We start from the raw sequence: 22,669 nt of genomic DNA, 5'->3' as shown, positions 1-22,669 counted from the left end.
AACCCACACAGGCCGGAGGCCGCACGAGGCAATTTATCAAACAACCTGTCACCTCCACACCACCACCAGACATCCGCCCGCGAAACGGAGGCAAATGTTGATGGAACATTCTGTGTATAATTACACCAGGAACTGTTGACGCGTCCTAATTCAAATCCTTTCCTGGCCAGATTGATACACTGGAATTGTCCGGGGGCCACTTCACTTGAAAGGACAGGTTTAACGGGTTCGAGCGGTACCACTGGAAACGCAATGTCCCACTGGGAACAGTTTTGGTGGGTGTTGGTGTTATTCATGAGCTCCAGAACACAAGTATACGGGACCGGTGCGGGTACGCCTCCTAATAGCGGTTGGGGTCCCAAGCAGACTACGCATGAGCTATTGGTGGTGTAAGCGGCCTGTTCCGTCATTAATAACCAATTATTTTGATGGGCTGACATCCCTGTATGGATCTTAAACCAATCCTCCTTCTCTGATGATGACAGCATTTGTGATTTCGGCAAATCACTGATGCGAGACTCGCTATAGAGGTCCGGGGGGGTGCTAAGCACGGGTAACATGCCCTTCCTGGTAACTCTAACATCTAACGTCCACCAGGGGTTATAGCCGCGTGTATGCACCCCTATGCTTACTGAGGGTGTGCTAGGTTTCTGATTTGTCGCATTTATGGTCAATGTGAACGTCTTCTGGGGTCGGTGTAGCTTAAATTGGATAAATCGTAGTGCCTTAGCGCTGAGATTCAGGCCCCACGTAGCGGGCTTACCGTTGTACCACCAAATATTGCCCCAGGGGGACCGACGGTTTGCGTACAGATAACAGGGCTCTGAATACATATGCTCCCTGCACGATGATTTGGCACAACCCTTGGGTACCTGGCTTTTGGGGCACACTTCCGAGTTTACCAACCACGCGGTTGCCAGTTGAAACGAACATGACTTCCCTTCCGGGCAACAGAAAGCTATAATTCCCCTCGTGCTCTGACAGTCCCGCTCCCACATGTGGGTGGTCGTGGCCTGTGCTATTGCTCCCCACAGTACTATTATTTTCAAAACTAGCATAACGATCTTGCCACGGCAATTCCCCATAGCACCAAAAAATAAAGGTTACAATTGCCCATGAAACAAAGAACAAGGCGAAAAAACCAACACAACGTCTACTACACATGAAATCACCCTATATCTTATGATGCAGATGTCCTCAGGTCTTCTTCCTTTTTTCTTCGGGTGTCAGGGGTAGACTACCCTGACACCTCTTGGACCCGCCCAGGGGATTATTCTGCCCCTTGCTGAGGGCTCAGGTCTGACGTCCGCACTTGCGCCAGATCCAGCCGGATCTGGGGTACTGATCTTTGGGGTGGGTCGGTTGGTGCACACTGCGACCAGTGATACCACGTGTCGCCCTTCCCGTGGAGTCGAACGGCGTGGGAGGTCCGTTCCGTGATGCGGTGGGGTCCTGTCCACCTTGGCTCCGACCACTTTCTCTTGATGCCTCTTAGGAGAACCCACTCTGTCTGTGGGGTCGGTGTCTGTCCGTCCGTGGAGTCCCCGACCTGTTTGGAGTAAGCAGATACCAAACTTTGCAGTTCGGCAAAATAAGCTTTCTGACCAAGATTGTATTTGTCGGCCTCCGTCAAGTAGGGCACATTCTGCGGCCCTGGAAACAGTCGTCTGGTCTGTAGTTCATACGGGGTCAGTCCGTGGCCCGTGTTTACCGAGCTCCGTATAGCCATCAAGGCCAAGGGCAGCGCATCCACCCATGTCATTTTGGTCTGTGCAAAGATTTTTACCAATTTAGTCTTAATATTCGCGTTCATCCTCTCGACTTTACCTTGGGATTGCGGGTGATATACTGTCCCAAATTTGTGTTTCAACCCCAGCATGCTGTCCACCTCCTCCAGGTCCTTATTTTTGAAGTGGGTCCCATTATCTGACCTTACTTTTTGTGGAAACCCGTGTCTAGGTATATAATGGTTAATCAGAAATGTAATGACTGATTTGCTGTCTTCTTTGCGAGTGGGTATGGCCTCTGGCCATCCTGTAAATGCATCCACACAAACCAACAGATATCGGTACCCCTGTACCCTGTCAATCATGTCGGTGTAATCGATTATGATTTCTCTCCCGGGCTGCGTGTCTAGGGGAAATTTTCCTGCCTCTGGATGGACCGTTCGTTTTGGATTAAAATCCCTGCATTGTTCACAGGACTGGATCACGTGTTGGGCCATGTCCTTAAGATAAGGATGCCACCATTGTCCTAGGTTTCTCATCATCTGTGCAACTCCCACATGACCCATCCCGTGTGCTTGTTCCAAAAGTTGTTGTCGAATGCCTGAGGGGAGGATTACTCTCCCATCCGGCGCTCTCCAAATGCCTTCATGATCTTTCCCACCTCGGTTTACCCACAACGTTTTTTCCTGCGGGGAAGCTTTTTCTTGCATGATTTTCAGTTGTTCCTGGCCCCATTCATATCTATCCATTTCTGCCTGCACTATCATTTGTGTGGGTATATACCCCACTACTGTCTTAGCTGCTTCATCCGCTTTCTGATTTCCCAGTGCCACTTTGCCTCCGCTTTTGTCATGTCCTTTGCATTTTATGATCGCCACTTGTGCTGGTAAATGCAGCGCTAGTGCCAGGTCCCTCATTTCTTTCTCATATTTGATTGGCCTGTTGTCTGCTGTTCGAAATCCCGCTCTTTCCCATCTTCCTAGTTCAACTTGTGCTGCCCCTACTGCATATGCAGAATCTGAGTAAATGTTGATTCTCTGATCCGTTTCCCATTTCAAAGCTGCTATTATAGCCAACACTTCTGCCTTCTGGGCTAATTGAGTGCCTTCAATCCTGCTAGGTTCTACCGTTTCCCATGTTCCGTCTTCCTCTTTCACTACCGCGAATGCTGTTCATAACCCTTCTTCCCAGTGTTTAAAATAGCATCCATCTACAAACAAATGAATTGCTTCGTCAAACGGTGTCGCCACTAAGTCTTCCCTGACTTTGTCATCTCGAACGATTCTTTCCATGCACTTGTGTGGTTCTCCCTCTGTGATATGATCTGCCATGTTGATTCCTTCGTGTGTAAATGAAATATTTGGTGCTTCCAGCACTTTAAACCACCTTCTTTGTCTTAATGGAGTCATTGTGAACAACGCTGATGTTACATACGCCACCACACTGTGTGTTGTTAGAACTATCAGTGTGTGTCCCATCACGGTGTGGGCCGTTTTCTCTATCAATTTCGCCGTAGCTGCTACATGCTGTGTGCATGTAGGGTGTCGTGTTTCCATGTTGTTCAGAAGGACACTGACATACATGATTACAAACAGCACTCCCCCTTTTTCTGGAACAGGACACCGTTCGCTGACGATACTGTTACAGAAACATCCAAATAAAACAGAGAAGAGTAATCCGGGGTGGAGAGGTCTGCTGCTGACGATAGCGATTGTTTCAACAGAATAAATGCTCTTTCTGCAGCCTCGGTCCACTCTAATTGCGCCATTAGGTTCCTCATGCCTAATTGTTTTACCATGTCGCGTAATGGTTGGGTGGTGGAGGTATAGTCAGGTATGTACGTCCGACTGTACCCCGTCAGGCCTAAAAAGGACAACATGTCCTTTACAGTCAGGGGTTTGGGGTGGTGGAGGATGGAGGAGCGATGCTCCAGAGAGATGTGCACCCCCTTTTGGGACACCAATCTCCCCAGGAATTAAATCTGTTTTCTAGCACATTGTCATTTTGCTTTGGAGACCTTAAATCCGGCGCGGGCCAAAATGTCCAGCACTGCCCGTGTTGCTGTTAAGCAGTCTTCTGCTGTGGGTGAAGCCAGCAAGAGGTCATCGACATATTGGATCAGAGTGGTGCCTGATGGCAGCGGACAATCCGCCAAGACCTCCTTAAGTACACCATTAAAGAGTCCGGGAGACAAGGCAAACCCTTGTGGGACTTGAGTGTAGTGGTACTGACAACCCTTATACATGAATGAGATAATGAGATAAATAAGCCGGGATGTAGAGGGAGACAGAAAAATGCATTCGCCAGGTCTATGCACGTAAACCAGCTCTGATCCGGGGTCAAGCTAGACAAAGCTGTGTACGGGTTTGGGACCAGTATGGTTCTAGTAACCAGTCTCGCATTAATTTGCCGCAAATCATGTGCCATGCGCCATTTACCCGTGCCTTTCTTCTCCACAGGAAGAATGGGGGTATTCCACTCGGAGGAGGACAGTTCTAACACCCCCGCCTCTAATAAGACGTGTATAGTGTCTGCAATTCCCTTTACCGCGGCTGGTTTGTGTGGATATTGGGGAACCCACAAGGGGTTACCATCTGTCAGGTCAAATTCAATATCTGGACAAGAGACGGAGCCAACATCCGTAGGGCTGCTAGACCATAAGGAGTCTGGGAGAACCCCAATCAACTCCTCAGTCAATGGGTGGTCTTCAAGCTCGCGTCCATGGTGTCGGGTCACCTGCGAGTGTTGGAGCACGGACTGGTTAACTGTTTTAATTGGAATTGCGTAACCTGCCCCACTAAGGGAATAAAGCACATTAGGCAACCCAGTGGACTGCCAGTCCATGCTGTTCTGAAGGCGTTTGACCATTGGACCTAAATCTTTAGCCTGATGACCCGGGTGCAAGGCCAATGACACATGAGGGAAAGCCTCATCCGCCATTTCATACCACCTCAGTTGTTCAGTTGTGAGTGCCGCAGAGGCGGCAACGCCTACAGCGGAAATATACATGTGTGTGCACACAATACTCCAACGGTCCCCCTGTATGTTTTGGAAGGCATCGTGGTACCACTGGGTGTCCTGTCTGTCGTAAAATAATGTAAGATGTAAGGGATCAGGAGGAGGAGCATAGGGACCCAGGGTGTCGATCCAGGGGCGCCACAGTTGATAGACCGTATAGAGACCGGGAGTAGCTGGTGTTTCTGGTTCCAACAAAGCCCAATATATGTCTGTGGCTGGATCTGGCTGAGGGGATAACATGAACTGTCCGCTGGATGGGCAACCCACGCATTATTGTGTACCTCCATCAGGAAAGGTAAGTGTCAAACCATCGGGACCACACTGAATCGTCACCCCCAACCTGATCAGTAAGTCTCTCCCCATCAGGTTAAAAGGAGCTTGTGGTGATACGAGAAATGAATATTTCAGAGTTTGTAGTCCCACCCTCGTCCTGAGGGGGCGTGTGAATGGTAGAGTCTGTTTATCCCCAGAGAAGCCAGTCACCGTCAATGTACGGCTGGACAGATGAGATTTCGGAACCACCTTCATTGTGGAACAGGTGGCTCTCGTGTCCACCAGGAACCGTTGTTGGTCGCCGTCCACCTCCATGATCAGCATGGGATCTACCGTGGTTCCCACACCCTGGTCTCTCTGTGGGGCGTGTCACTCCTGCCCCTCCTGGCCCTCCCACTCGTTCCATGCCAGTGGCATCTGGTTGGTTCGGTTGGGGCCTGGCGCACAATATCCTCCTTGCCCTCTAGGGGGACCCTGACCTCTGCCTCTCCCCCTCTGGGCCTTCAGGGGGCACTCACGGTACCAGTGGCCTCTCTCCAGGCAGAAAGAGCACTGGTTACTGGCTACGACCGGTCTTTGTATGGGACCCCCTCGTCCACCCCCGGGCCCCCCTCGTCCACCCCTGGGACCCCGGTCCCCCATCCCTCTCCCTCTGTGTGCGGAATGGTAGTGTGGGGGTTGTTGTGCCCAAGGTGGTGGGGAACACGATTTGGGGGTGTGTGGTGCCTGTGACACTATCAACGCCTTTGGTTTGGCTTTAGCCTCATTGACCTTGCGCCGGGCCTCCCCCACCTACATTCTTAAAAGCTGGTTCTGTAATTCTTCCACCTCTTTTTTTTTTTATGCTTCTCCCCAGCCTCCTGTGCTCTAGTCAGGTGATGTAAAGGCCTATTAATGGCTCATCTAAATGTATGTAGTCTTAGAAATAAAGCTCATGAGGTCCAGCGCCTGGCTAGTCAGCATAATATCCATATTTTTCACTGTATCAGAAACCCATCTTGAACCCTCATTTGATAATGCAGAGGTGTCAATACAGGGCTACAATATATTCAGAAGAGACAGAAATAGATATGGTGGTGGTGTGGCAATATATATTCAAAGTCATATCCCTGCTGAACCCATGGATGATCTAACCATAGATGGCAGTGTTGAGGCAGTATGGGTTCTGGTACATCTACCACACACTAAACCATTTCTTGTAGGATGCTGTTATAGACCCCCCGATGCTGACATTAATTATCTGTCAGATGTATGCAGTATGGTGGATAAAGCCTCAGATGGAAACAGAGAAGTATACTTTTTAGGAGACATGAATATTAATTGGCATTCTGATAAGTGTAATATGAAAGTTAAGCTGTTATCTATGGCTCAAGCATGCAATATGACACAAATGGTATCTCAACCAACTCGGATTTTCACTAATAAGCATGGCAGTACTTCTTCTCCATGTTTGGACCTCATATTTACAAACTTTCCAGAACGTTGTTCTAAAGCAGTTTCAATAGCGGTAGGATTTAGCGATCACAATTTGGTTGCACTGTCTAGGACTACTAAAATCCTAAAAGGAGGTAATCAAATTATCAACAAGAGATCCTACAAACACTTCAATAAGGAAGTGTTTGTCGGTGAGGTTGAACAAGTGGACTGGTCTACAGTGTGCAATGAGAACAACCCTGAAATAGCACTTAATGTATTTATGAATCTGCTCATGGAAATAGTAGATAGACATGCACCATTTAGAAAATTTACTGTAAGGATGAAAGGTGCTCCATGGCTGGATAAAGAGATCTTTGATTTAATGACATTGAGGGATAATGCAAAGAAAACAGCAAACAAACTGGGTTTGAAATCAGACAGACAAATCTACTGTCAATTAAGGAACAAAGTAACAAGGTTAAATACAAAGAAAAAGAAAGAGTATTATAAACATAGGATTAATGAAACAAAAAATGATGGGAAAAAACTATGGTCAACACTGAATGAAATAATGGGCAGAAAATCAAATACTTCAATTTCATTCATACAATCTGGGGGGAAGTTCATGACAAAACCATATGATATTGCAAATCATTTTAATGATTTTTTAAAAAATAAAGTTGATAAATTAAGAGAAGGTCAACAAAGTAGCGATGGTTCACTATCACATACACTTATAAAGAAAGACATTATGAAAGACAAAAACTGTCTCTTTAGCTTTAATCAGATTGATAGGGAAACGGTTCTGAAATTAATCATGCACAAGCAGATTCCACTTGTTCTGGTACAGACAACTTAGACAGTAGAATATTGAAACTTGTGGTACATTCTGTAGCTACTCCTATATGTCATATATTCAATCAGTGTTTAAATAGAGGGGTACATCCAACAGTATGGAAGGATGCTAAAATCATCCCACTTCCAAAAGACAAGAATAAAACATTTACTGGTCCAAACAGCCGTCCTATCAGTATTTTACCGTTGCTAAGCAAAATAATAGAAAAAATTGTATTCAAACAGGTCATGGACTACTTTTCCAATAATGATTTACTCTCACCCTTCCAGCATGCTTACAGGGAAGGTCATTCCACAAGCACTGCACTTTTACAAATGAATGACGATTGGTTATCTTCTATGGATAATAGGAAATTAGTAGGTGCTGTTATGCTGGATTTTAGTGCTGCTTTTGATGTAATTGATCACACCTTGCTTGTAGATAAGTTACAGTGTTATGGTTTCACCTCCAATGCATTATCTTGGTTTATTCATTATCTCTCAGGGAGGAAACAGAGTGTCTTCTTTAATGGCAGCTATTCAAAATGGAACCCCATTAACTGTGGAGTTCCACAAGGTAGCTGCCTAGGGCCTTTGTTATACTCTATTTTCACAAACGATTTACCATTGGGTATAAATAATGTTAATACAATTATGTATGCCGATGACACAACATTATATAGCGCGGACACATCTGAGCAAGCTGTAACTGACACCTTAAATATGGCTTTAGCAGACATTTACAAATGGATTGAGAGCAACAAGCTGGTGTTAAATATTTCTAAGACAAAGGCCATTGTGCTTGGATCTAGACACATGTTAGGTAAGAGTCCTCAGTTAAAACTGTCAATTGGCACCACACAAATAGAACAGGTGAACACTATAAAACTTCTGGGAGTAACTATAGATAGCTCTCTATCTTGGTCCAAACATATAAATAATATTGTCGTCAAAATGGGAAGAGGAATTGGTATGACTAGGAAGTGTTCTGCTTTCATCACTCCCTCGATAATGAAATCTGTTATTCATTCTTTGGTTTTGTCTCATTTAGAATACTGCCCTGTTATCTGGTCATCAGCTACACAATCTGATTTGAAAAAGTTGCAGATTGCGCAGAATAAAGCGGCTCGTCTGGCATTAGGCTGTTCATACATGACAAGTATTAGTTATATGCATGAACATCTGGCATGGCTAATGGTTGAAAAGAAATTAGCAGTGAGTCTTATAATGCTACTGCGGAACATTATTTCCACTGGCAAGCCGTATAGCTTGGCTCACCAGTTAGAAATGACTTCTGAACATGGTTACAACACCAGGGGAGCAGCTTCTGGTAACATAAGAATACAAACAACACCTAAATCAAACTGTCTGAAACATACTGGTATATCTAGGTCAATAACCCTCTGGAATGCACTGCCCAAAAATATATTTTCTACAATACATAGCAAAATTACTTTCAAAAAGAATATCAAGATATACCTAGCCAATTTGCCAAGTACATAACTGTGATTTGTAAATCTGTTCTTTTGATTTACAATGTGAATTTGTTCTTTGTATCTGTGTTTTTTGTATTTTATTTTATTTTTTATTTTTTATTTTCTGTTTTTATTTTAAATTGTATTTTTAGCTGTACATTTGTATTGTATTTGTTTTATTCAGGACCCCAGGAAGACTAGAGGCTCAGTCATGTGTCTCTAATGGGGATCCTTCAATAAACATAAACATAAACGTACTATATGGTTCTCCCACTTCTGAGAATTGCACCCTGGCAGGCCGGGGTTGTCTTCCATAACTGTCCTAACTTCTTGGGGTATGCCAGCCAAAATGGCTGCCCTAAACCACCCTTCCTGGGTCCCTGCTTGCCCCGGATGATGTCCCGTCTGCTGGACCCACATATCTTTAGCCTTACTTAAAAATTGTCTAGGGTTTTGTTTCCCATCCCAAGTCACTTTCGGCATAGCCATGGTGTTGGGGAGAGGGTATTTGACTCTTAAGACACCTGAAAGTGTGTTAAGGTGTAATGCCAACAGGATATCATCCTGTTTTGTTACAGTGCCTGCGGTAATTTCTATGTCCCTTAGATCCCCCGGCGTCACCGCCCTACTCAGTGCGGCCCTCAGGTCTCCCAAAGCCAAGGTTTGCCCCTGTGTATACTGATTAAATTTGCTCAACCACAATCCACCACCCTCATGAATGGGAGGTAATTTTATCAACTAAAGCCTGCAAATCGCCGAACTGGAACGGTTTGTACTGTCTATTTTGTCCCGTGGTCATTACGAGAGGGTACATGGAATGTGCCCCACCTTCCTTTCTAACGCGGCGGCTGCTTCTAAGTCGGCTCGACACCGAACCAGACGAATCATCGTCCGAATAATCGTCCGTGCCGGGATCCAAACAAATAAGGTCATATTTCTGTCCAGATTTCTGTTTCAGCAGTGTGCTATAATATCGTATCGTATTGTTATCGTGACCTCAATATCGTGTATCATACCGTATCGTGAGATGAGTGTATCGTTACACCCCTACCGATAAATGACTATCAGTGTGAAATACATCTGGGGTGACAGGATCATGTTCAGGCCCACATATTTTTAAATCATATCAGTCTCATTGCAACGAATGATGTCTCTTGCAAAAATTAAAACACTGCCCCCTTTAGTATCAGTTTGATCCCTTCTGTATATATTATACCCTTGAATTTGAACATCAGCAAATGGAGAATTATCATTAAGCCAAGTTTCTGATAAAAATAGAAAATCTATCTGATCTATTTATCTGATCATTCTTTGGTTTTAAGCTTCGTATATATTTAGGTGTCCACCTAATATACCCTTTGGTTTTGCTTTTGGATCCCAAACAATTTTCGAGTTGCTTACAGTTTGGAAAACTTTCCACTCACGGCTCTTTGGAATTGCTTTGTTTACCTCATAGCCTACGTGTTTTTGTTGAACACATGTGTACACAAAGTGTTACAGTCATTGTCATTGTGTAGAATTACACAGAAATTCTGCAGTGATGATTTGTTTGCTGATAGTAACTCCATTGGTGACATCTTGTGCCCGAACGTTGGTGCATCTAGTAGAACATCAACCCCTCTGGACTGCCTCTGAGAGGAAGTAGAGTTACATGTGAAACTGTCGGTGAAGATGGTTTCATTTGTTGCTGCATTTGGACCAGGACACTGGTGAATATCCCCAGACAGAAACAGACAGATGGTTATGATCACAGCCTCATCGCTGCAGCCAGGGTGTACTCCCCATACCCAAATACATTGTGGATCATGCTTGTTCGGTTGTACTGATAAGTCCAATAAACAACTGGATTATTACCGTTATCAATCACAGTCAAGCAATTATTGCGAGATTGTTGAAGTGCATTAACATTTACTGGTTGTGCAATTTTCAAAATCAGTGTGTAAAGAAACCGAGCAACTACTACACCTGACTGGCCTGCTGCCATTGTTCCCCAGCTGGATTAACGCAGCTAGTAGTCTGACTTAGATACTGCTGGTAGCCTAGGCTGGTACTAGCATAGGACTAGTGCTGGTGGTAGCTGGCAGCCTGACTTGCTGCCGGGCCTGGTGGTGGATGGCTTGCAGGTACCAGGCCTGGTGGTAGATCTCCTTTTCTCACCCCAGCACAACTGAACAATGAGTTGGATCAGCATGCTTCCTCTGAGAATCAACGCAGTCCTTGGTTAAGTTTGCCTGCCTGTGGCTAGAACTCTGACTTCCTTTTGTTATAGTTTGGACCAATAATCAGTTTCCATTGTGTTGCTCAATGTCATTGCTGAGTTAGAAGACTCGATCCCGTCAGACCCAAAGCATAATGAATATAGTAAGCACATTTGTTATTTTATATTATTTTGGTGTGGTCTAAGGCGTCAACATATCCGTCGGCATGAAAAACAAACTACACCAGGGTTGGAAATATGTCACCGCTTGCCTTAAAACTGACGCTCTTGTGACTTACTTTTTTGACTTGCAGGCCAACAAGTGAAGCCACATCTGCCTAGATCAGGGGGCGGCAACCCAAAATGTTGAAAGAGCCGTATTGGACCAAAAACACAAAAAACAAATATGTCTGGAGCCGCAAAAAATGAAAAGTCTTGTATCAGCCTTATAATGAAGGCAGCACATGCTGCATGTTTCTATATTAGTTAGAACTGGTTCCTCGGCTGCAAATGTAGCTGCTAATGTCTTTCCACATGACTCTTTTTGTTACGCGAATCTATGGAAGAGTATAAGGGCCAGGCAGGAGAAAAATAGAAATAATGTTTTAGAAGTGGAAGATTTTTTTTTTATTATGCACTTCAAGGAAAAAGTCGAAATGTCAAGAAAAAAGTCAAAATGTTGAGATTAAAAAGGAAAGGAAAAAGGAAGAGGTAAAAAAGGAAAAAAGAAGAATAAAGAAAAGAAAAAAAAAAAGAAAAAAAAGAAAAAAGAAGAAAAAAAGGAAAAAAAATATCAACCAAACATTTTTTTAAAAGCTCCAGGAGCCACTAGGGTGCGGCGCTAAAGAGCCGCGTGCGGCCGCGGGTTGCCGACCCCTGGCCTAGATGGTAGCACTCAGTTTTAAGCAGTAAAGCTAAAAAATAATAACCAGGTGTCTATGTCATATGTTGTCCGTATGAATGGGGGGATATTGGACCATTTCCCCCTCCGTCTGGGGGCTCCGGGGGCGCCGTGGAGGTACGGTGGGGCCCTGGCCCGGCTCGGAGGGCCGGCCCCCGTCAACCGGATGGCCGGTGGGGGAGCGTGGGCGTCCTTCCAGGGCCGGCTCTGCTGGTCCTGCCTCCTGGCTTCGGCCTCTGCTCCCCCTCCTTCCCCCCCTACACGATTCATACGCACATAGGCGGAGGGGCGGGGGGTCCGGGTCGTGGGGGGCATTGTCCCACGTGGTCTGGTACTCGCCGCCTCACGGTTTTAACAACACTGTAGACACTGCACATTCAACACTTAATAAATACATTTGACAAGGACACTTAGTTCGGGAAGTGGGGGTCGGTGTCAAATTGATACCTTGCCCTCCACCTCCCTGTTTTTATGGCATTAATCACATACACTCAACACCAGGGTCGGGAGGGGGGCCCCACATCACTCGCTGGCGGTGGGTTGCCTCCCGCCTTCTTCTCCCCTCTGTGGGGTTTCTGGTGGCCTGGGTTCCAGGTTCTTCCTCGTCGGCCCCTGGTCTCGCGGGTGGCGAGGTTGCTCCCCCCTCTCCCCCACTATAGATACACTTCAGGTGGAGCTTTGATAGGTTTATTACACACACACACACACACACACACACACACACACACACACACACACACACACACACACACACACACACACACACACACACACACACACACACACACACACACACACACACATTCATACACATAACTCTCTCAAGCACACATACACATATATATGTATGTATGTCATATCCATATACACACACATAGCCACACACACATATACACAGCCACACAAACATATACGTACACACACAAATAGCCACACAGACATGTACATACACACGCATGTATACATATACACAGACATGTACATACACACGCATGTATACATATACTTACACACACATATGTATACCTCAGGCTTTTACCGGCATGGTATCAACCATTAATATGTGTGCGGACAAGGTAAAAAAAAAAAAAAACAAACAATAACCAAGCCAGAAATCTGGGAGTGATGAGTCAGCATTGAAGTCAGCCTATTATCACATAAAGAACATATCAAGGATTAAAGGACTGATGTTTCAGCAGGACTTACAAAGACATGTCTATGCTTTTATTTTCAATAGACTGGACTACTGTAACGCTGTTCTCACGGGACTCCCAAAAAAATCCATCAAACAGCTACAGTTAGTTCAGAACTCTGAACCATATACCTCCAGTTCTACATCTCTGATCTTCTGGTCCATTATGAACCAACCAGAACCCTTAGGTTGTCAGGGTCATGCCTAGTTTCTGTTCTGAGTGAGAACCAAACACAGTGAGGCAGTTTTCATTTTTTATGCTCCTCACTTGAAGAACAAATTGCCGGAATGCATCATAGTCTGGGGCCCCGGGGATATTTTGGTTCAGATTCTCGCAAATTCGCCAAATTTGGCACAGATGTTGTCCATACCATACTTAATCATTTTAAGATGGGTGCCAAGATTGGCGCCCCATGGTGCTGCCATATTGCGCAATCCAATATGGCTGCCACCCCCCAAAAAACAGAAAGGCCTAGAATCATAAATGATACCACTTTTTATGTGTTTTCTGGATCGTAGAATCTGATTCTGGTGTTATTTCAATGATTTGAGGTCAAGATTACCGCTCAAGGTCAATTTTACTCATCAAAGTTGGTATATAAAGGTAATATAGGGGTAAAATCCAGTATTTCTGGTGTGCCATGCTAGATGCTACGCCCAAAACATTTTTTTTTTCCTTATAAGCTATACTTGTATGTATGTATCAATGTTTCACAACTCAAAACAGTAGATTGTTTATTATAAACAATAAACGAATAACAAACAATTTTCAATTAAAATGTATATGTGCCAACAGAAAAAGACAAACAAAATGTGTTTAGGGACACAGCCTTTTTTTTCTTTCTTTCTTCTCCACAAGTCCACAACTACAACTTCAACTTTAACTAGACAACTGACAGTAGGGGACAATGTAATCAAAATAGTTATTCCGTAAAACTTCAAAATGTCATTCACATTCTTTATTGTGTCTCCATTCCTTGCAAAGCGGGGAGTTAATGGCTGTCATCTTCGTTATTAAGGCACCCACCTTCGCATTTGCAGAGGATTGTGCATCGGACACCGATACGATTGCATTTGCACCTTCCCATGCATCCCTTGAGGCAGCCACAGCGTACAAGAAGGTCACATGCTGCTGATGCATCATTAAGAGTGGTCCACAGTGGTTGCCATGTGCCAGTGCCATCTTTGTGCCAGCCCCACTCACTGAAGTCAGGAATTTCCTGCTGGACCGAGGTTGCCTGATTCCAGTAGAAACTTGCCTGCAGTAGCGCTCGCTTGACATGCTGGAACAATGCAGCTTGGGTAGGTGGGAGGTTTTCCAGTGATCTACTTCCAGTGGTGAAGAGGCGATGTCTGGCCTCATTGACACCAGCTGCACCACACCCCTTGCTGTACATGAGGACGACGAAACGCTCAATGTTCTGCATATGCACAGACTCAAGACTGAAGAGGTCAGGGGTGTGTGTGAGAGCAACTAGTGTGTTGGTGAGGTCTGGTATGCTTCTCCAGGCTGCCCAAGCTGTCTTCTTGCCACATCCAAGAAACTGGGAAGTTGTGTCACATCCTGTTAAGCTGTGGAAGAGGGGTAGTGCCAAGGACTTTGATGGACCGAGATCAGAGTAGATGGTATGGACTGGTATGTCACGATATTTTCAACCAGTACCAAAACCCACCCAGAGCTCTGTTAGGCCAAGGGTCTCGAAAAACCGGATTGCCAAAATGACAACATCGCTGTCTACGATGCGAACATAGGCTGTTGTATGATCCTGCTCTGCTGCATGTGCCAGATGCAGGAGGATCCTGGTGTCTGCCTCAGAATGGTTGCACTTCTGAAGTTTTGTGACATCACAAGGCATGTTGGAGAGCACAGTCTCAAAGCGGGTAGTCAGAAGGAGCTTTCCACGCAGGTCATTCTTTGAGATCTGTGTGCTGATGTATGAGAAGAGCTCCTTTTTGTTGTCCTCGTTTTTTAGGAAGCCACTGTTCCATTCATGCTTAGGGATTGGAGTGCTACCATCACCTACTTTTGTCCGTGAACCATTTCCACGTCGTTTCTGTGTCAGATATTTTAGGTTATTTTCCTCTGGGTAGTTGTCCCATACAGCATCAATGCGTTGGGTACTAGTTGTCATTTGGGCCTCCAGGAATGGAATAATGTTGAGCAAGACACACAGAATGTCTTTGCTGTTGTGGGGCGCACCATGTGGATGACTGCTGCCATATCCAACACCACAACGGTAGCTTGTTTGGCAGAAGCTGTAGTAATCTTGAGGGGTAAACTTGACCTAATATCATTGAGATGACATAATCTGATTGTTTTGACTTTTGAGTATAGCTTATAATGAGAAGAAAAAAAAAAACTTTTGGGGGTAGAAGCTGGCATGGCGACCCAAAAATACTGGATTTTACCCCGATATTACCTTTATATACTAACTTTGATGAGTAACCTTGACCTTGAGGGGTAATCTTGACCTCAAATCATTGAAATAACACCAGAATCAGATTCTACGATCCAGAAAACACATAAAAAGTGGTATCATTTATGATTCTAGGCCTTTCCGTTTTTTGGGGGTGGCAGCCATATTGGATTGCGAAATATGGCAGCACCATGGGGCGCCAATCTTGGCACCCATCTTAAAATGATTAAGTATGGTATGGACAACATCTGTGCCAAATTTGGCGAATTTGCGAGAATCTGAACCAAACTGTCCTTATTTTGCCCCGGGGCCCCCGACTATCAGGGCTGTGGAACTCTTAGATGCTTTAAGTCAAAGTTGAAAACCTTTTTTACTGTTTCATTTCAGTAATCCAAAATAATGCACTGCAACCTTTAATTCTTGCATCTCACTTGTTAAGTTCTTTTTAACATATGTCTTTGTGTTTTAATTTCTGCTTCTAAACTCTTTTTTCCTTTACTGCTAGACAAATAAACTTGCCCTGCCTTAAGGTGATATCTTATAATACTATTTCACATCAGAATGCCCCTCCACCTGATTTTGTGTTTGTTGTTAAGGCTTTTTTTCATTGTTTTGATAAAAGGTGTGGGGGGGGATTCAATTGACACAGTAATTTCCATTGGTAATTTTCATCACTTTATTTTAAACACAAACATTTTTCTGTCTGCAGCAGCTTTTAGAAGGAAGTGCAATTATTATCATTTTCCGTTTCTCCACAGAAACAGAACTGGAAAGCCATTTGGAGGATTTGGGGTTGATGCCGTACTACAGAGAGAAGCTAACACTCAGCAAGATCCTGGAGATTGATGAGAAGACCATCACTGATGTTCCTGTCAAGAGTAAATCAGATCTCCCATGGTATTTTCTAAAGAAACTGATGATGGTTAATGTGACAGCGAGGAATATGAAATGTGCATCAGTTAGTGAGTTGAACTGTGATGATTCATCAGGGAAGTTAGATTTGCGTGATCTACTTGACAGTCCAAACACAGGTGACACACTTAACCCTCTCGACATAATCACTGCTCTCTTTCTGTGTTCAGATGCTTTTGTACAACAAGAAATGGCACTAAAAATGTCGATGTGTCAGTTCTCTGTGCCTCTGCTGCTTCCCAACTGTGATGCAGAACCGTGTACACTCATGTTGTGGGCCATGAGAGACATTGTCAAGAAGTACAGACCTCCAGCTCTTTCACAATCCAAGGGTTTTATTGAAGAGAGAATAGTTGATTCTCAAGTTCCAATGATCTCTTTTGTGAGACTGGGTGACTGCTCCTTGTCAAAGTCAGAGATTCTCAACAAGCTTCTCAGCAATTCTCAGCAGTACCACGACACCTTTGTTCACCACAACATGGAGGGTGGTGACAGTCCAAAAAGAATATCCAACGGACTGGCAGAAATAACCTGGTACCTTCCCGGTGGGAACACAAACATTGATCATTTCAATCAACCAGTGGCTGTTGCTAATCTTCACGGGGACATTGCTACATTTAAAAAACAATACTTCTTTCTGTGTCAGACATCTGCAGCAGTCTTCGTGTTTTTTGACCATTTGGACTCTGAGTGCAAAATCCTCACAACCCAAGACCAGAAGGCTCAGATCTTCTTGGTGGGAAACAGTGAGAGCAAGAAATTCAGCTTAGAAACACTAGTAAACGTAGCAACTTCATTGGATTTGACTAAAAACAACATTATTATTAAGACAAAACAGAAAAATGATGCAGATTTTATCCAATGTTTGAGGAAAAAGGTGAGTGATGTAGTTGAAGATCCACAGATGAAGATGCCAATAGCAAATATGGCTGACATTGCTCATGAACTGGGAATCCTGGTTGATGAAGACTCTCCAGAGTGTCAGGCTGGAAAGGAAAACGCAGATGCCATCACTGAAGAAATTCATGATCTCCTTCAGTATAAAGAACAACAACTTCCTTTGCAAGGACAAATATGGAAGGATCTGACTCACTTAGAAAAAGAGCAATTTCGACTAAAAAAAGTTGGATCTGAGAACATAGAAATGTACAAAAGTGACCTTGAGCAGCAGAGGGAGGAACTCCGGAAAAAGCAGAACTCTCGTGATATGTCAACAGCAATGACATGCTTCATCCATGCAATATCTAGACCAGGAATAGAAAGGTGTTATTTCCTGAAATGGATGCGATTGAACCTTGATAACGTATCTCGTTTAAAACTCTCCGCACTGAGAGAGATGTACAAAGAAAAGTGCAAAGATTCTGCAAACAAGGATGAGGTGAAAGAAATTGACCGGCAACTTTCCAACAGCTCTCTGGGGATTGAACATTTCTTCCGTGAAATGGGTCAGATCTATGAAGCTTCCTTCTCACTTCCAGAAACACACTCATCACGTCAACAATTTCAACATCTGCCCAAACTCTGTGCACAGTTGTTGCTTGATGGATTTCCTCTTGAACTTGTTGATGGAGATGCATCCAACATACCGCTGAGATGGGTGAGTGACGTTCTCACTCAGCTCAATCACTTGGTGTCTCCAAAGAACAAAATACGGGTAGTTACAGTTCTTGGAGTTCAGAGCACTGGAAAGTCCACTCTCCTGAACACCATGTTTGGAGTGCAGTTTGCCGTCAGCAGTGGTCGATGTACTCGGGGTGCCTTCATGCTGCTCATCAGACTCAATGAAGACATCAAAAGAGAATTTGGCTCTGACTTCATGGTGATCATTGACACCGAAGGCTTAAAGTCACCAGAACTTGCTCAGCTGGACAACAGCTATGAGCATGACAATGAGCTTGCGACGCTTGTGGTGGGGCTGAGTGATATCACCATTATCAATATTGCAATGGAGAATTCAACTGAAATGAAGGACATTCTGCAAATAGTGGTTCATGCTTTCCTCCGGATGAAGGAGGTGGGCAAAAGACCAAAATGTCAGTTTGTGCATCAAAACGTTTCTGATGTTTCTGCTAATGAGAAGAACCTACGAGACAGGAAACTGCTCCTGGAGCAGTTAAATGAGATGACCCAAGCAGCAGCCAAAATGGAAACGAGAGAGGAGAACAAAAGCTTCACTGATGTGATGGAGTACAGTCCAGACACTGGAAACTGCTACGTTCCTGGACTCTGGAATGGAAACCCACCAATGGCACCAGTCAATGTGGGGTACAGCGAGACTTTATACGAGCTCAAAAAGAACATCATCCAACAACTAGGAGAGGGTGTATCATCTGCTAATGATGTATTGGAGTTTAAAGAGTGGATGACCAGTCTGTGGAACGCTGTGAAGCATGAAAACTTCATCTTCAGCTTCAGAAACAGCCTTGTAGCTGACGCATACATGAAGCTCTGCACAGAGTTCAACAAGTGGGATTGGGAATTCAAGAAAGCAATGTACAGTTGGGTTTCCAACGCAGAAACAAAGATCTCCAACTTTGGTACAGTTGCAGCCAAGTCTCAAATATCTGATATGGAAGAATTCCTCAATCGTTTAAAATGTGAAGCGACCACAGAGCTGTCTAAATGGGAGAAGAAACTCCTTGACAATCTGGAGGAATACTTCAAGCAGACAGATGGACATGTGTATCTGGTTGCAGGATACAAAGAGGAATTTAAAAACAGCGCAAAAAACCTTCGTCGAGAATTGGAAAATTCTGTCGTAAATCAGCTCACAGCAGCAGCTGATATCAAACAGGCACTGAAAGAAGTTGACAGAATAAAGGAGAATCATACAAAAGAAATAGAAAAAGCAGTAGGTGAATTAATTAGTCAGTGTCGAAAGAGAAATGTCCAAATGACAGACGCAGAGTTAGAAAAAGAGTTTGATAGGATGTGGAGTGAAACACTGAGGAAGATGTCTTTCTCTGGACTAAAACGCAGAGATGTCTTCACAGACGTGAGCCACTATCTGAGAGAAAATGTTAAAAAGAAAGGGAGTCATGCTTGTGAACTGCTGAGTGAAAAAAGCCTTGAAAAATGTGGATTGGCAGCTTTCAAATACAAACCTGAAGGATTGGTTGAAACACTAAAGAACACATTCAGGGGTTGGTTTAATCTTCAAGATCTTGTAAAAGCCAGACAAAAAGTGGCTGATAACGTCATAGCTGTTTGCCAAGACTCTGTAACAGAAAAAAAGAAAAGAAAAACCAACTACCACAATACTTACATCCAGGAGATCCTTCGCATCATTGATGAAATGCTGAACAATGCTGATGTTGACACAGACATTGAGTTTGAAGTTCCTCTAAAGCAGCACATCTGTGCAGTTGCAGCCAGAAACTTTCAGAGAATGCAAGAAGACTTCATACAAGCAAATAACCCCAAGTTCCTTCTGGATAAAAACAAGGAAAGGTTCTGTGCTGATTTCAAAGATGTTTTCCACAAACGAGACCAGTGCCAGAAGAAGGCTGAAGAGTTCACAGAACAATGTCTGAAACCTGCTGTTGAAGACTTTGTCTACCGTTCTCTGGGTCCGAATATCACCGACGAAATGATGAGAAGTAAAGCGTTCAGCACACGAACCTCCTTCCAGGGTTTAGTTCTGCTGGATTTGCTGTCAAAGGAAGACTTCAAAAGCTATCTGAGCTGCATTTGCAATTATGAGGATTATGTAAAAACATGGATACTTAAACAAATAAAGAAGCACTTCTCAGATGCTTCTAAAACATCTGGGTATGAGGAAGAACATCTCAAGTCGAGCATCCAAAATATAAAAGACGCCATGAAAAAGGCCAAATCAGAGAAGAGTGCTGACCTGAAGACATTTGTTGAACACATCTGCAAAGAACTCGGTGATAAACTGGTCATTTCCCAGGATGCTCATGCTTCATGCTTCATGATCCTGAACAATGCTGACCAGGAGCAGTTTGCTGGTTGGTTAACTGAGTCTGTGGAGAAGATGGAAGAAACTCTTAAGAAGAAGTTTAAAGACACAACCTTTGAGAGAAAACTAGAACACATCCGTGTGAATCCTCAGACTGAGCTTTTCACCAGAGTGGTTGGTTGTGGGAAACAGTGTCCGTTCTGTAAAGTTCCCTGTGAAGCAGGAGGAGACAAACATGAAGATCACTTTGCTTCCCTGCATCGACCAGAAGGTCTGGGTAGCTACAGGTGTGTCAGTTCAGAAAAACTTGTAACTGACATTTGCACATCTCTTGTGATCAGTGACACCAGATTTCGCTGCGGGGCCACCAACATGAAAGATCATCCTTTCAAGTCTTACAGGGATATTTTCCCAGACTGGCACATTCCTCCTGATGGGAGTCTTGAGGCATCAGACTTCTGGAAATATGTGATGAACAAGTACAATGAGAAGTTTGCTAAAGCATATAATGCAAAGCCAGCTGACATTCCTGGATCTTGGAAGAACATTACAAAACAACAGGCAGAAACAAGCCTAAAAAAATCATTTAACGTCAGCTGAGACTGATCATATTCAACCTCACTCTCTTTGATGGTGAAAGTGAACCTTCCACTCTTGATGCTGTGTCTTTTTAATGTTCTTAATGTTTCTTTATTAGCAACTTCAAGTTTGGTAAAACATATAGATCGGAAATCAAAAAGGTTTAGAAATGGTGATATGAGAAAACTGATGGATGTGGTTTTCTTTTATCTGCATTTGCTTACTACAATAAAAAGTCATCTGATTTACTTTTTTTTCGCAACTATTTCTTGTCATTAAATTATTTCTTACAAATTAATATTCACTAAATCAAAGTAAAGATTTTCTTTAGTTTGTAAATCTTGAATGACAAGTTTTATTTTTACTTTTTTTGTTAAAAACATTGTCATGTGATTGAGTTTATTCTTCTTTTTGATCATTTGGGAGCAGCAGAGGTTTTAAAAGTAGACATGATATTTACTCAGTTACATCTGAAATCACTGAAATGAAATGTTTGTTTTAAAACAAATCTCACATTATAAAATAAGTTGAATGCTTTTCTGATTTCTCATTCCAGAATGTAAAGCATTACGATCATGACTGTACTTACTTTTTGGCATAATTGCATATGCTTTCTCTTCATCTTTTTCTGTGTTTTAGCTTTCAAAGTACAACTACTTTGCTGAAGTACATCATTATAAAGTGGACTTTACAGTATTTTGGAGAAATATCAGAGAAAACGTTCAAGAGTAAACAATGATGATTGTAAACAGCCTTCATTACTTGTGTTTAAAATAAACCTTTTTGTTCTCATTTGATTTGCCATAATTTTAAAGAAAATCATTGACTGATCTCTAAATGTCTGTTAAATATTGTCAATATGTGTGAATACTTAATCATCAGAAGTAAATAACTAGTTAGTGTTCATCTTTACTTGTGTGTAACGTGACTAATAAAGATTTATGCTTTCAGTCTAACTTGTGTTTTGTGCCTTCATTAAAATTAAATCCTGTGTGGGCCGCTCGGTGGCGCAGTGGGTTAAGCAGCGGGCCATATACTGAGGCTACAGTCCTCCTCCTGCAGCGGTCGCGGGTTCGAATCCAGCCCATGCACCTTTGCTGCATGTCTTCCCCTTTCTCTCTCTCTACCCCTTTCCAGTCTGCATCTCCAATAAAGGGCCACTAGAGCCCAAATAAACCTTAAAAAAAAAAAAAAATTAAATCCTGTGTCACATATTTGAACATATAATCTCAATGTGTAAATTTCGTGTATCTCTCAGAATTAGTCCATATCCGTGACGCCTCACAGCTCAACTTATTGAACAGTTGCAGGATTTAAAGAGTATTAAATCCTCATTTCAGCACATCAGTTCTGAGTCCTGACCTGTGACCTGCGTGTCACCTCCTCCTCCACTACTTCATGTTACCAGCTTTAATCACAGATTACATAACGTTGAGCGACAGACTTAACAGACTTCAAGATCTCTTAGACCCGTTAGTTAAGCTTTGTTCATCTGAGACCTGCTCATCCGTCCACATTACTGTGGAAAACAAAGTTCATGACGCATCCAACAGGATTTATTCAGCTGAGACCTTTTCAGTGTGACTTCATGATCATGCTGCACCTACAACTTTACCGTTATTACCTGAATTACCAGATTTGGTAGCTTAAGTAAACATACTTACAAAGTAGAACTGAGAGGAAAAAAATACAAAAGTAAAAAGGTTGTATAATATTCTCCAATAATTGTGTTTTGGTTGAATTGTTCAAATTCCAAGTATTTGGAATGGCTGCCCCCACGGCGCGGGAAGAAGCAGCCAGAGATCC

General features: G+C 43.4%; 1 protein-coding gene across 1 annotated transcript in view; it reads left to right on the top strand.

Moving 5' to 3' along the window:
* Nucleotides 1-20,966, top strand: part of LOC133420916 (interferon-induced very large GTPase 1-like) — a 46,365-nt gene extending 25,399 nt beyond the window's left edge. The window contains exon 5 of the mRNA XM_061710799.1: nucleotides 16,209-20,966. Within this exon, the coding sequence (XP_061566783.1) occupies nucleotides 16,209-20,884 (4,676 nt within the window). The 3' untranslated portion in view covers nucleotides 20,885-20,966. The remainder of the gene's footprint in view (nucleotides 1-16,208) is intronic.
* The last annotated feature ends 1,703 nt before the right edge of the window (nucleotides 20,967-22,669 follow it).

The sequence above is a fragment of the Cololabis saira genome, chromosome 20, assembly GCF_033807715.1.
Source record: "Cololabis saira isolate AMF1-May2022 chromosome 20, fColSai1.1, whole genome shotgun sequence".
NCBI lineage: Eukaryota > Metazoa > Chordata > Actinopteri > Beloniformes > Belonidae > Cololabis > Cololabis saira.
This window is presented reverse-complemented; position numbering and strand designations above follow the sequence as displayed.